Genomic DNA, 15,834 nt, shown 5'->3' with positions numbered 1-15,834 from the left:
ACAGGCTTTAAGTTTACTATTCATGTTGTATGTTCTATGGATTTTGACAAATATAAAATGACATATATCTACCATTTACAGGATTGGCACACAGAGGCACACAAAAAACCAAGCAAAGCCAGGTGCCTATGGCTCATTCCTGTAATCCTAGTGACTCAGGAGGCTGAGATATAAGGACTGGGATTCAAAGCCAGCTTGGGCAGCAAGGCCCATGAGACTTTTTTTTTTTTTTGTCGGTCGTGGGGCTTGAACTCTGGGCCTGGGCGCTGTCCCTCAGCTCTTCAGCTCAAGGCGAGCGCTCTACCACTTGAGCTACTTCCCATTTTCTGGTGGTTTATTGGAGATAGGAGTCTCACGGTCTCACTTGCCCAAGCTGGCTTTGAACCGCGATCCTCAGATCTCAGCCTCCTGAGTAGCTAGGATTTACAGGCGTGAGCCACCAGCGCCCGGCTGCCCATGAGACTTTTATCTCTAATAAACTCAGAAAGGGGCTGGGAAGGTGGCTCAGTGCTAGAGTGCTTGCCTTTCATGCATGAAGCCCTGGGTTCAATTCCTCAGCACCACATAAGCAGAAAAAGCCAGAAATGGTGCTGTGGTTCAAGTGATAGAGCACTAGCCTTGAGCTGAAGAGCTGAGGGACAGTGCCCAGGCCCAGAGTTCAGGCCCCACGACTGACAAAACAAACAAACAAAAAACTCAGAAAAAAGCAGAAGCAGCACTGTAGATCAAATGGTAGAGTACTAGCTTTGAACATAAAGAGCCTCAAAGACAGTGCCAAGGCCCTGAGTTTAAGCCTCAGGATGAGCACAAAAAGAAAAAAACAAACCCCAAACAATGAAATATCATACAACACATATTCACTTCTCCTTCTAAATTTTTTGCGACCACTGATTTTTTTTTTCCCAGAATGGCTGAGAGTTAGAACAAACAGTAGTGTGTTTATTTATTTATTTTCAAATTCTTTATTGCGATGGATTACATTATTTCACACATTTCACAGTATTGTGGGATAGTGATGCTTAGTTAAAGTCACAAACACATTCTAACTTTCATGGGGCAAATGGTCTATCGTGGTCTATCAAGTTTTATGTGTTCTATGAGCTTTGACAATACAGTTATTTCTTCCACATAGGATGATATGTACATTCCTTTCCTTTTGCATAGTGTCAGCTATTCCCTCTTTCCCATTTGTTCCCTCCCTCCCACCGCCATTGAGTTGTTTAGTTCGTTTTGATCAATGTCCAGTGCAGCTGATGGTCCTGCTGTTGTATGTTTTTCCCTGATTCCCTCTAGTTCTGTGTCGTCCTCCTGGTTTCCCTCTGGTGTGTGCATACATACCATATATGTGACCAGCAGCATGAGGTTATTTAGTAGTGATTGGACCAGATGAGTGGAAGTCCTTTGTTTCTCAAGTCTTGTTAACTTTGTTGTATCATCTTACATTTTGGATTTAACATCCACTTATCAGGGAGACCATGTGCCATTTGTCTCTCTGCTCTTGGCTTTCCTCACTCAGCATAATTTCTTCTAATTCCATCCATTTTCCTGCAAATGCCATTGTTTTGTCCTTTCCAATGGCTGCATAATATTGCATTGTGAATAGACACCACAATGTTTTGATCCATTTATCTGTGGTGGGCATATGGGTTGTTTCCGTATCCTGGCTATTGTGAACAGTGCTGCAATAATGGAGGTGCATGTATCCTTGTATACTGGTTCCTGTTGTTGAGGATGGATGCTAGGAGTGGTATGGCTGGGTCACAGGGGAGATCAATAGTTAGCTTTCTTTTTTTTTTGTCAGTCGTGGGCCTGAACTCTGGGCCTGGGTGCTGTCCCTCAGCTCTTCAGCTCAAGGCTAGTGCGCTACCAGTTGAGCCACAGAGCCACTCCTGGCTTTTTCTGCTTATGTGGTGCTGAGGAATTGAACCCAGGGCCTCATGCATGCAAGGCAAGTACTCTACGACTGAGCCACCTTCCCAGACCCAATAGTTAGCTTTCCGAGGACCCACATTCCCACCAGCAGTGTAATAGGGTTCCTCTTTCTCTGCATCCCCTCCAGCGTTTGTCGTTGGCTGATTTTAGGATGTGGGCTATTCTGACTGGGGTAAGGTGGTATCTCAGGGTTGTCTCACAGTAGTGCTTTTAAACTAACTTCTTTCACTTAAATATTTAAGGTTCTTCCAGGTCCGTTCTTAGCCTTATAGTTCACTTATATGTTAGCGCTGAATAATATTTCATTGTCTGGATATACACATTTTATCACGTTACCTATTGAAGGACATCTTCTTTGCTGCCCAGTTTTGGCAGTTATGAATAAAGCTGTTATTAACACTTGTGAACAATGATCCCCAGATCTCAGCCTCTTCAGCTAGGTTACAGATATGAGCCTCTAGTACCCGATAGAAATTGTTTCTTTCTAAATAAAAAAAAAATTTTTTTTTTTTTTGTTGGTCATGGAGCCTGAATTCTGGGCCTTGGCACTATCCTTGCATCTTAAGCTCAAAGCGAGTACTCTACCACTTGAGCCACAGCGCCACTTCCAGTTTTCTGGTAGTTAATTGGAGATAAGAGGCTCACAGAGACTTTTCAGACTGGGCTGGCTTTGAACTGTGATCCTCAGATCTCAGTCTCATGAGTAGCTAGGATTACAGGCATGAGTGCCAGGCTTTGCAGGCTTGTCATTAACATATCTATGTAGTTTTTTTTTTTTGTGGACACAGGTTTTAAATTCATTTGAGTAAATACCAGAGAGGGTACTGAATTATATGATAAACATGAACTTGGTTTGGTGAGAAACTGCCAACTGTCTTCTAAAGTAGCTTTGCCATTTTTAAAATTCCCATTAGCAATGAATTAAGTATCTGTTGTTCCACATCCTTGGCAGTGTTTTGATATTGCTAGGTTTTATTTTTAGTTTAGGTTTTAGCCATGGGATTGACAGTGATAAATCGTTTTTATTGTTTTGTGGTGCTAGAGATGGAATCCACAGCCTCTAGCCTACATCTCTAGCCTGAGTTATCCTCTAATGACATATGTGGTTGAGCATCTTTTAATATGCTTTAAAAAAAATCATCTCTTCATCTCTGATTTCTGTTCAGGCTGGGAAGGTGGTTCAGTGGTAGAGTGTTTACCTCACATTCATGAGGCCTTGGGTTTGATTCCTCAGCACCACATAAGCAGAAAAAGCTGGAAGTGGTTCTGTGGCTCAAGTGGTAGAGCGCTAGCCTTGAGCTGAAGAGCTGAGGAACAGCACCCAGGCACAGACTTCAGGTCCCATGACGACAAAATAAATAAATAAATATATAAATAAATAGATTTCTGTTCAGGAGTTTTGCCTCTCCCCCCCTTTTTTGAATGAAGTATTGTTGCCGAGGCTGACTCTGAGTGCTTGATCCTTTAGTTTCAGCTTCCCAAGTAGCTGGGAGTTTAGGTGTGTACCACTGTATCCAGCTCTTTTGTCCAGATGTTTGTGCCTTATTATGAGTTTTGAGTTATTTCTATGATCAAATCACAAGTCTTATGTCAAATGTGTTTTTAAAAAATATTTTTTGATGGGCGCTGGTGGCTCACGCCTGTAATCCTAGCTACTCAAGGAGGCTGAGATCTGAGGATTGCTGTTCAAAGCTAGCCTGGGAAGGAAAGTCCCTGAGACTCTAATCTCCAATAAAGCACCAGAAAGCTGGAAGTGGTGCTGTGGCTCAAGTGGTATAGTGCTAGCCTTGAGCTGAAGAGCTGAGGGACAGCACCAAGGCTGAGTTCAAACTCCACAACAACAAAAATATTCTTTTTCTAATCCATTGCTTGTTTTCTCATTCTCTTGATCAAGCTTCTTTGTTGTCCTATTCCTCCTTCGGCTCTCCACCCCAACATCATGCTGGAACTGGGGCTTGAACTCAGGGCTTTGTGCTCTTGCTTATCATTTTTCTGCTCAAGGATGGTACTCTACTACTTCAGCCACACCACCACTTCTAGCTTTTTAGTGGTTAATTGAAGGTAGTACTTTCCCAGATCTGTCTGCCCAGGCTGGCTTTAAAGCAGAATCCTGATTTCAACCTCCTGAGCAGCTAGGATTACAGACATGAATCACAGGTATTGGGCTTGTTTACTTATATAATACAAACAAAAAACTAGGCTCTATCTATCTAGATGTATCTATATATCTGGCTATAGGTGTGAGCCACCGGTGCCTTGCTTGATTTATCTTTTTCACATTTCTTTCCCAAGGATCATTTATGAAAAGTGGAATTAAGAAATGATTCAGGGGTTTGGGAAGGAGGCTCACTGGTAGAGTGCTTGCTTTGCATGCATGAGGCCCTGGATTTGATTCCTCAGCACCACATAAGCTGGAAGTGGCTCAAGTGGTAGAGTGCTAGCCTTGAGCTGAAGAGCTGAGGGACAGCACCTAGGCCGAGTTCAGTCCCCACAACTCACGCACACAAAATTAATGAAAGCTACCTTTAAAGTCAAACTTAATGATTTCTCAAGTTTAGTTCCTTTCAACTTAATGATTTTTCACATACATTATCCTTTTTGTTCCTAATGACTATTGATTTGAGACTTTTGTCGGTTATGGGAAACTCTGGGCCTGGGCGCTGTCCCTCAGCTCTTCAGCTCAAGGCTAGCGCTCTGCCACTTGAGCCACAGCGCCACTTCTGGTTTTCAGGTGGTTTATTGGAGCTACGAGTCATGGACTTTCCTGTCTAGGCTGGCTTGGAACGGCAATCCTCAGATCTCAGCCTCCTGAGTAGCTAGGATTACAAGCATGAGCCACTGGTGCCTGGCTCAATTTGAGATTTTATTGACTTTATGAATTAGGGATAAAGTACCACAAGAGGGCTTATTTCCTTATAGTAATAGAGGCCTGGCACTTTCCATTTGGGGCTTTCCTACTTTTTACCTGCACCTTTTGCCTTCTTCTGGTCTGCCTTTGTTCACCCTCTTTTATTTATTTATTTTTTGCTGGTCCTGGGGCTTGACCTCAGGGGCTGGGCACTGTCCCTGAGCTTCTTCTGCTCAAGACTAGCCCTCTAGTATTTGAGCCACAGTGCTACTTCTGGCTTTTTCTGTTTATGTGGTACTGAGGAATTGAACTCAGGGCTTCATGCATGCTAGGCAAGTACTCTACCTTTAAGCCACATTCTCAGCCCACTTGAGATTCTTTTGTTCAAGGACAGTGTTCTACCACTTGAGCCACAGCCCCACTTCCAGCCTTTTCTTTTCTTGGTCCTGATCTCTGGCCCTGGGCACTGTCCCTGAGCCTCTTTGTGCTCCAGGCTAGCATTCTACCTCTTAAGCCATGGCACCACTTCCAGTTTTCTGGTGGTTAATTGGAGTTAAGAGTCTCATAGACTTTCCTGCCTGGCCAGGCTTTTAACTACAACCCGCAGATATCAGCCTCCTGAGTAACTAGGTTTACAGGTGTGAGCCACCAGTGCCCGGCACTTCCAGCTTTTTCTGAGTAGTTTACTGGAGATAAGAGTCTCATGGATTTTTATATCTGGGCGGCTTCAAAGTGCAATCTTCAGATCTCAGACTCCTGAGTAGCTAGGATTACAGGTGTGAGTCACCAGTGTGTGGCCCTGATAATTATCACTCTCAATCACATTATTTCTTTGCCTTCTAGGGGAAATCATGATTTAAAAATTGGTATAATATTTACTTTAATTATATCTGCTTTTTGAAAAAAATTTGTTTCCAGAGCCTCTTGGTTGCTAGGCAAACATTCTACCACTTTAGCCATGGTCCCCAGCTAAAAGACCTGTTACTTTTATTGGGGAGTTCTCGGGAATAAACCCAGGGACTTACAGAGGCTAAATTAAAGGCTCAAATATTCAAGCTACATTTCTGGCTCCCTTTTTAAGGTATAAAAACATCAATATACAATTATTTTCCCACCACTCAAAAATTTTAATATGTCCAAAGATTATGGACCAGAAAATGTGCAAAGTAACAACAAATTTCTAACCCCCCTTACATAATTGGTAAGCAAAAATATGATTTACAATACATATATGGCATTATAGTAAAGAAAATAGTATCCATACTAAATTCATCCTATTTATCAAAATTCCTAGTAGAAGAATTAAAGTATTTAGATACTCTAAATACTTGAAAGCTCCTTTAGGACAACATTCTTTGGTATTTTTAAAACGGAATATAGTCTTTTCAGACTACACAAAATTAGAAGTATAAATTAGGAATCACTATAGGGGGTAATTTTTGTTCCATGGTATCTAAATGCTTAATATTGATATGTTTTTTTTTGGGGGGATAAGAGTGGGCCTTGAATACAGGGACTTAAAAGTTTTGCTAAGCTTTTTCACTGGCACTCTATCACTTGAAACACAGCTCCATTTCCAGCTTTTTGATGGGTCTCAGCCCTCAATCCTCAGATCTCAGCCTCCTGAGTAGTTAGGATTATAGACATGAGTCACTGGCAGCTGATTTGATGTTTCTTATATATCTACATTTTCTAGAAACTAGTTTTACCTACAGGTATAGAATTCATCTCCAAGTTGGCTATTATTTGATTCTCTCAACTGGCTGTTCCACATAGGGAGGTAAAGGAACAGATGAAGAGCCTGCTTGCTGGGATACCAGCTTGGTGAGCAGCTGGAAGACCAAATGCTTGGTAAGAAATAAAATATTGTACTTTGGAGGAAGATGGCAAGTGAGTAATGTGGACACAACTTAGTGTAAGCTCTCAACCGTCATAAATTAATTATTCATTTGCAAATGTTAACAAAAGTAAAAAAAATTTATTTAACAGAGTGGTTGGTCTTGTAATACATCAAAAACTGTTATGATTCTCTATTGTTTCTTTCAAAGGGATGGTTTTAAGTGTCTCCAAATAACTTAGTTTACATTTCAAGTGGCAATACAGACTTTACTTAGTGGATTTAAGTTATAATTAAGAAATCAGTTTTATATACAGAAAAATCCATAAATATAGAGATTTTATTCCTATTTTATCCTTGGGTTATGCAAAAAATGGCTTAAAAATTTTTCATTTAGTCTTTGTAATATACATGTAAATACATATTTATAGTGGAGATGCTTTCCAATACAAAGTAAATGCACAAAAAGAAGTTTTGGTCTTCACTAGAATCCATCATTATGTGTCCATCTTGGAAGATGATGGGTCAAACTTTTCTTTCATACACATAATTTAAATAGTGATTTTTCTTGTACAATAAATGCTTCATTCTGGGTCTAAATTTTTAGAGACTCCTTGATCCAATAGTAGGGAGTTTTAAGTTTTTGTACTATTATATGCAATTTTCATTCTTTTGACAATATTACCAACACTACATCACTGAATTTTCATTGTTCACACCATAGGAGCAATTCCTGAGTTATCTCACATGATGTAAGTATCATCTTTGCAGTATTTCATGGACTCCATTTGTTTTGTCATAGCCAGCACGTCATGAAATCCAGTACTTAGGCCAGACATATGTTGGAAGTATGCCTCTTTTTCCACTTGAATTGTTAAATTGTTTATTCCAGCATCTTTAAGTATTCCTGTAACCTGTTATAAAAATTCAGACATTTATTCAGAGTAATGCATTTAGGACACACCTTTAATTAATATCACAAATGTGTAGTTGTTGATAGTCTAAGATAAGTCATCCCAATAGTTATGATTCAGAGCTGGGCATCAGTGGCTCATGCCTGTAATCCTAGCAACTCAGGAGGCTAAGGTCGGATGATTGTGGTTCAAAGCTAGACTAGGCAGTAATATCTGTGAGACTTTTTTTTTGCTGGTCCTAGGGCTTGAACTTAGGCCTGGGCACTATCCTTGAACCTCTTTGTGCTCAAGGCTAATGCTCTATCACTAGAACCACAGTACTACTTCCAGCTTTTTCTCAGTGGTTTATTAGAGATAGGAGTCTAATGTACTTTTCTGCTCGGGCTGGCTTTGGATCACAATCCTTAGGATCTCAGCCTCTTGAGTCGCTAGGATTACAGGTGTGAGGCACTGACGCTGGCTTGTGAGACTCTTATCTCCAATAAACTACCAATAAACCAGAAGTAAAGCTCAGGTGGCTCAGGTGGTAAAGTGCTAGACTTGAGCAAAAGAAAGTTCAGGGACAGTTCCCAGGTCCTGAGTTCAAGCCTCAGGACTGGGAGAAAAAGAAAAGAATATGACTCAGCTAAAATGTTAGATAGAATCTGTAGGATCATTAAATTATTGAAGACATTTAAAAACAAAAGGCTTTCAGCCAAGTGCCAGTGGCTCATGCCTGTAATCCTAGCTACTCAGGAGGCTGAGATCTGAGGATCATGGTTCAAAGTCCATGAAACTCTTAATCTCCAATAAACTACCAGGAAACCGAAGTAGCGCTGTGGCTCAAGTGGTAGAGCACTAGCCTGGAGTTGAAGAGCTGAGGGACAGCGCCCAGGCCCAGAGTTCAAGTCCCATGGCCAACAATAACAACAACAACAAAAAAGGCTTTCAATCTGTTATGTCTAGCAGAGATGGTTTCGATCCCTGTCTCCAAATATAGCATATACCATGCCAACATAAATATCATTATCATTAATTTAGGGTTATATTATCTACTAGGACAACCCAGAGAGATGATAAAGAATTTTAGATTAATTTAAGCCTATCCTTTCAATGTTAAAACTTCACTTTAATAGTTTTTAATATAAAACATTTAGATGTAAAAATAAGTTGTTATATGTAAGTGATATACAATATATATTGTTCTTCACTGATAAAAAACTGAGATACACATATATTTTTTGGTGCTGTTCCTGTAGCTTGAATTCAGGGTATGGGCGCTGTCCTGAGCTTTTGTGCTCAAGGTGAGTGCTCTACAACTTGAGCCAAAGCTCCACTTCTGTTTTTTGGTACTTAATTGGAGATAAGTCTCATGGACTTTCCTGCCTAGGCTGGTTTTTTGAAGCACAATCATCAGATCTCAGCCTCCTGAGTAACTAGGTTTGTAGGAATGAACCACAGCACTTGGCCAAGATTGGTATTTAATGAATACTAAGTCATGTGATGGTGTGTGCAATTTTATGATTTACAATGAACTATTATTACCTGGTGTACTATTCTTTGTTCTAGCATATCAGATGTCACCTGTATATGAATTGTTCCTGCTACGATACTGGCTGAATGACGCCAAAAATGAGGGTCTCGGTATGATATTAATCCTTCAATTTTCTGTATCTGTCATATAAAAGGAGAGATAATATTAATGACTTTAAAGACTAATTTACTCAACTCAATGGGAAATTTCTGCTAGGAAGTAAACACATATTTCTCATTCTATAAGAAGCATTATTAAGCCGAATTTAAAAAAAAAAAAAAAAAGCTGGGTGCCAGTGGTTCATGCCTATAATCCTAGCTACCCATGAGACTGAGATCTGAGGATCGCTGTTCAAAGCCAGCCCAGGCAGGAAAGTTTGTTATGTCAAATTAACCACCAGAAAACCGGAAGTGGTGTTGTGGCTCAAGTGTCAGAGCACTAGCCTTGAGCTGAAGAGCTGAGGGACAGCACCCAGGGCCAGAGTTCAAGCCCCACAACTGACCAAAAAAACCCACAAAAAACCAACAACCAAAAAAATGTCTTGTGAATGGGAATGTATGTATAATTTTATTTATATTAAGGACTTTAGACAGCTCTATTTGAAGATTTATAACTTGCTTCAGTGTGAATCTGATAATAGGTTTGGGGCTAGTTAAGGAAGTACTTTTTCATAATTTGGAACTCAGGGCTTCAAACTTGCTAGGTAGGCACTCTACCACTTGAGCCATACTCTCAGCCTGAGAACTGCTTAAAATATATGGTCATAGCCAGATGCTGGTGGCTCATGCCTGTAATCCTAGCTATTTGGGAGGATGAGATCTGAGGGTCACAGTTCAAAGCCAGCCCGGGCAGGAAAGTCCAAGAGACTCTTATCTCCAATTAATCATCAGAAAACTGATGTGGCGAAGTGGTTCAAGTGGTAGAGGGCTCGTCTTGAGCTGAAAAGCTTAGGGACAGTCCCCAAGCCCAGAGTTCAAGCCCTACCACTGACCAAAAAAAAAGATTAGGAAATCAACATCTTCATAATATAGTCTTCCTATTTAAGATAATGTATCGTGGTTGGCTCAGTGGTAGAGCGCTTACCTTACATGCCTGAGGCCCTGGGTTCGATTCCTCAGTACCACATAAGCAAAAAGAAAAAAGCCAGAAGTGGCACTGTGGCTCAAGTGGTAGAGTGCTAGCCTTGAGCTGAAGAGCTGAGGCACAGTGCCCAGGCCCAGAGTTCAGGCCCCATGACCGGACCCCACCCAAAAAAAAAAGCCGGAAGTGGCGCTGTGGCTCTGCTCAAGTGGTAGAGCGCTAGCCTTGAGCTGAAGAGCTGAGGGACAGCGCCCAGGCCCAGAGTTCAGGCCCCATGACCGGACCCCCAAAAAAAAAAAAAAAAAAAAAAGATGTTTCTTTATTTATTCAGTTCCTGTTTTTATGTTCCTTAAGTAAAACTGTATTTTTTTCATTACTACTGTGCATATTTTTTTTATTTTTGGGGTAGTGGTGGTACCTGAATTGGGGCTTGAGCATAGGAGCAGGGCTGTCTCTTAGCATTCCACTAACATCTCCACTGCTGGCTTTTGGAGGTAAGGGTCTCATGGACTTTCCTGCCACAGCTGGCTTTAACCCATGATCCTCAGATCTTGGCCTCCTGAGTGGCTAAGATTACAGGTGTGAGCTACCAGCAAGCAACCTGGCCTGCACATTTCTTGTTAGAGCTACTTTTTCAATCTTTTTTTTTTTTTTTTTACTTTTTCAATCTTAAATGCTATTTTTAAAGGGAAAAATAGTGAAGTAATTATTTATATTACCTTTTCTAAAGCTGTATGTAGTTCTTTTTCATGTTCTTGTGGTAGTCTCAGAAGTAAAACTTGGCAGGCATCTTTAATCAGTGGGATAACACTAAGGAATATTAATACAGCAATAAAAAGAGAACAGAGGGGATCAGCAATGAACCATCCAAACTGCTCTATAAGAACTGTGGATACTATCACACCAATACTTCCAAGTGTGTCGGCCAAAACATGTAGAAATACGCCTATAAGTAAAATGAGAACATTAAAAATTAAGATGCATTTAATTTAGTATTTTCTAATCTATTTTACAATATTGCTGGGTACCCTCTAGGCACCACACACCAAATTAGTGTCTGGTACTACAAAATGACTAAAACAGGGTTGTTTTCTTAGGGAGTGTATTCAAGTGCAGTAAAAATGTTCTTAAAGGAGGTGGGCAACTAAGACACAATGTAGTAAGTCTTAGGACAGTGTGATCTGTTTAGGAAGGCTTCCTAAACATGTTCTGAACCAAGTTATTTTATTTTCTGGTGTAATTATAATTAAAATTGACATTTATAAACAAATGCATTTTTCTTTTTGCCAGTCCTGGGGCTTAAACTCAGGGCGTGGGCACTGTCCCTGAGCTTTTTGCTCAGAGCTAGCAGTCTACCACTTGAGCCACAGCACCACTTCTGGCCTTTTCTGTTTATGTGGTACTGAGGAATCGAACCCAGGGCTTAATATATGGAAGGCACTCTACCACTAAGCCACATTTCCAGTCCTGCATTTTTCGTGGTGCTGGTATAATAATCCAGGTCATTATACATGTTAGGCCAGTGCTATACACCACTGAGATACATCTTTGGCTCTTCACTCTCTTTTTTTTGGGTCAGTCATGGGGCTTTAACTTGGGTCCTGGCCATGTCCCCAAGCTCTTTTTGCTCAAGGCTAGTACTCTACTACTTTGATATGTCATTTCAGTTTTCTGGTGGTTAATTGGAGATAAGTCTCACGGATCTCCCTGCTCCCTGCTCCGGCTGGCTGTGAACCTCGATCCTCAGATTTCAGCCTCATGAGTAGCTAGGATTATAGGCATGAGCCACCAGTGCCCAGTCACATTTTACTTACATAAATAAATTTTTTTTTTTTTTGGTTCCTGACAAATTTTTTAATAGCATATGACTTCAAATCTTTTCTTTTTTTCTTTTTTTTTTTGGGTCCAGTCGTGGGGCCTCAACTCTGGGCCTGAGCGCTGTCCCTTAGCTCTTCAGCTCAAGGCTAGCACTCTACCACTTGAGCCACAGCACCACTTCCGGCTTTTTTCTTTTTGCTTATGTGGTGCTGAGGAATCGAACCCAGGGCCTCATGCATGCAAGGCAAGCGGTCTACCACTGAACTACCTTCCCAGCCCCTTCAAATCTTTTCTTATTCATATACTGTTTTTTAAAAATAAAGCTGCCAGAAAGCCAAACAAGGTATCAGTTCAGAACACAGTTGAAGGAACAGTAGCTCACAAGGACTCACCCCTCATGTTGGCATTCATGCCTCCACTCGAGAGCCCATGGCTGTGACCATGCCCATGGTCACTGTGTCCGTGCATATGATAAGAATGGCTGTGCTCAGAGTGACAGCTTCCTTGAGAAGCTCCGTGGCTGTGGCTGTGAGCATGACTAAAGGCACAGATACCAATAAGGTTTACTATCAGCCCTCCAACTGAGACTGGCTAGCAAAAAAGGAGAAAAGAAAACCTTTAAGTTTGTCATTTTAAAAATAGACTTGTTATTTAAGTTATTATACAATTATATATGTTTTTGTTCATAGTTTTGGGAACATTTATAGTAAAATCTAAGCAGCACAGGATTTGGAATTACTTTAAGCAATAAAGAACGATGTGTCCTTGGCTAATGTCTTATTTACAAATACTTAATGTAAAGTTTTTTTTTTGTCCTTAGCTTTTTTGCTCATGGCTAGTGTTTCACCACTTGAGACACAACTGTACTTCTGGCTTTTTCATTAACCAAAACAGGAGTAACAGACTTTCCTGCCTGCACTGACTTTGAACCGTGATCCTTAGAACTCAAACTCAGCCTCCTGAATAGCCTACGATTACAGGAATGAGTCATTAATACCCAGCTAAAGACTTTGAAAGTACTGCTCACTGCAGCAAATGTATCTGTCTTCAAAGTCTTGTTTGTATTGCTAGGTAAATTTAAGTTATGATGATAATCTATTACCTCATTCCAGAAAGAATCTTATTATGCCTTCAAAGTAAAAATTTCCAAAGTAAAAAGGTACAATGAAAAAGCAAATATATAATAGCAATTTCTCAAGTTTTTCCTTTCAACCAAGTAATGAAATTATCTTGATCTAGTGGTGTTAAAAAAATCTCCTAAGGAGGCTGTATGTGGAGTTACATGCCTATAATCACAGCATTTGGGAAAAGGATTATGCATTTGTGGCTTGCTTGGGCTACACAGTAATTTCCAGGCTAACCATACTACATATTTAGACTCCATCTCAGAAAACAGAAAAAAAAAAAATCAGAAGGGGTGTGGCTTAAATGGTAGAGTATTTGCCTACCAAGCTCAAGGCCCCGAGTTTAATACCTAATCCAAACAAATCTTCAAAGGATAAATAACCTTGATTATCCTCCTCTCTCACAAAATAATTTTGATTTTCCTTCTCTCTCACAAAATAATTTGAAAAGCAACTCAGGTAGTTATTTACTTATCCAGTTTTTCCTATTGCAAAATCTATTTGTTATATTAAAAAATAAAACACTGAAATAGGGAGATGATAATTATAACTACTTTTCTCAGGAGTAAGAAGGGAGGTTTACTTTAGAAAATGTATGGAGCTTAGTTATGCCTTCCTGTGACTCAAATCATTTGTTTGCCAGCTTTTAAAATTTAGTTAGCTTTATAGAACTCATAAATGTTATAGACCGTGATAGACAATTTGCTCCAGGAAAGTTAGAATGTGTTTGTGACTTTAACTAAGTATCACTATCCCACAATACTGTGAAACTTGGGAAATTATGTAACCACTTAATCACAATAAAAAATTTGAAAAAAAATTTAGTTAGCTTTAAATAAGTTTGTAGGTGATTAAAGAGCTTGAATGAAACCATATACTGCTTATAAAAATCCTCCTCGTCTTCCTCCGTAGCTCATGCTTGTAATCCTAGCTACTCATCAGGCTGAGATCTGAGGATTGTGGTTCTAAGCAGGAAAATCCATGAAACTCCTTACCTTCTTTTTTTTTGGGTCCAGTCATGGTGCCTGAACTCTGAGCCTGGGCACTGTCCCTCAGCTCTTCAGCTCAAGGCTAGTGCTCTACCACTTGAGCCACAGCGCCACTTCTGGCTTTTTTCTTTTTGCTTAGGTGGTGCTGAGGAATCGAACCCAGGGCCTCAGGCATGCAAGGCAAGCGCTCTACCACTGAGCCACCGAGCCACCAGACCCATTCCATGAAACTCTTATCTCCAACTAACCGTGGACCCCCCACCCCCCTCTGTAAACCAAAAGTGTAGCTGTGGCTTTTGGTAGAGTGCTAGCCTTGATCAAAAAAGCTCAGGGACAGTGTCCAGACCTAGACTTCAAAATGGTACAGGGAAAAAAAGAAAAGAAAACTTCCTAGATCAGTAAACCATAAACAACCCCAACATTGAAAATCTGAGTAAAAATTCAAATAGGAATAGAAAATGACTTACTGTTAACATGTTTGTGTCTAATTCCGGAGGATCAATTAATCTAGCCACTGATTCCATAAAGACAAAAAAAGCTATTACTATTAGAAAAAGTCCATTAATAAATCCAGAGAGAATTTCTATTCGACCATACCTAAAAACATAAAAACAATTTATAAGTGATGAAACAAGTCTAGATTTTTTTTTTTTTTTGTTGGTCGTGGGGCTTGAACTCTGGGCCTGGGCGTTGTCCCTCAGCTCTTCAGCTCAAGGCGAGCGCTCTACCACTTGAGCTACAGCGCCACTTCCAGTTTTCTGGTGGTTTATTGGAGATAGGAGTCTCACGGTCTTTCTTGCCCGGGCTGGCTTTGAACCGCGATCCTCAGATCTCAGCTTCCTGAGTAGTTAGGATTACAGGCGTGAGCCACCAGCGCCCGGCACAAGTCTAGATTTCTGAAGTACAAAATAACGGAAAATTCCTAAGATTTAAAATATTATATGAATGCTGGGAAATATTATGTGAATGCTGGGAAACAAATACATGTATTTGTTGAAATTTTTTATATGCTTATATATCCCAAAGACCTTCCTTAGCGTCAGTCTTATGAAAAAAACTTTCTTAATTTTTAGCAAAAAGTTATTTGTCCTTTAAACCATTGTTATCAATACTCTGTTACGTTTGTTGGGATAGGTTTTGCTTTTTACCACAATTATTTCTATATTTCATTCATGTATCTTTCAAAATATAATAGTTGGGAATGAATTGAATTTGCTTATTTAGAATAGGTCTAAATTAGTAAGGCACAAGTAGGTTATGCCTTAATCCTAGTTACTCAGGAGGTTGCAATCTGAGTATCAGGTTTGAAGCCAGACTGGATGGAAAAAGTATGTGAAATTTAATCCTCAATTAATCTACAGAAAGCCAGAAATGGAGCTGTGGCTCAAGTGGTAGAGTGCTAGGCTAGCATTCATCACAAAATCTTAGGGACAGTACAATGGTCCTAAATTCAAGCCCCAGGAATGGCACCAAAAAAAAAAAAAAAAGTAGTGTGCTTTTTTTTTTTTTAAGGAGTAAGGGATACTGGGAATTGATGCAGGGCCTCACATTTGCTTGGCTTGTTTGCTCGGCTGGTGCTCTCTACGTGAGCTATTACCTCTAGCCCTGTTTTTTGCTGGTTATTTTGGAGATGGTATCTCATGGATTTTTCTTCTTAGGCTAGTACCAAACTGAAATCCTCCAGATATCAGCCTCCTGAGTAGCAAGGATTATAGATAAGAGCCACTAGTGCCTAGCAAAAGTGGTGTATTATCTTAAAAATGGCATTTTATTGTAACA

The 15,834-nt window shown here is 40.1% G+C and overlaps 1 protein-coding gene across 1 annotated transcript in view; it reads right to left on the bottom strand.

Moving 5' to 3' along the window:
* Nucleotides 1–6,738: 6,738 nt before the first annotated feature.
* Nucleotides 6,739–15,834, bottom strand: part of Slc30a5 (solute carrier family 30 member 5) — a 33,365-nt gene continuing 24,269 nt past the window's right edge. The window contains exons 12-16 of the mRNA XM_070031280.1: nucleotides 14,523–14,652; nucleotides 12,335–12,533; nucleotides 10,844–11,070; nucleotides 9,056–9,184; nucleotides 6,739–7,531 (exon numbers count right to left, since the gene is read on the bottom strand). Coding sequence (XP_069887381.1) covers nucleotides 7,361–7,531; nucleotides 9,056–9,184; nucleotides 10,844–11,070; nucleotides 12,335–12,533; nucleotides 14,523–14,652 — 856 coding nt within the window. The 3' untranslated portion in view covers nucleotides 6,739–7,360. The remainder of the gene's footprint in view (nucleotides 7,532–9,055; nucleotides 9,185–10,843; nucleotides 11,071–12,334; nucleotides 12,534–14,522; nucleotides 14,653–15,834) is intronic.

Source organism: Dipodomys merriami, unplaced genomic scaffold (assembly GCF_024711535.1).
Source record: "Dipodomys merriami isolate MVZ:Mamm:240054 unplaced genomic scaffold, mDipMer1.0.p SCAF_20, whole genome shotgun sequence".
NCBI lineage: Eukaryota > Metazoa > Chordata > Mammalia > Rodentia > Heteromyidae > Dipodomys > Dipodomys merriami.
The sequence above is the reverse complement of the archived record's forward strand: the minus strand, read 5'-3'. Positions and strand labels throughout refer to the sequence as shown.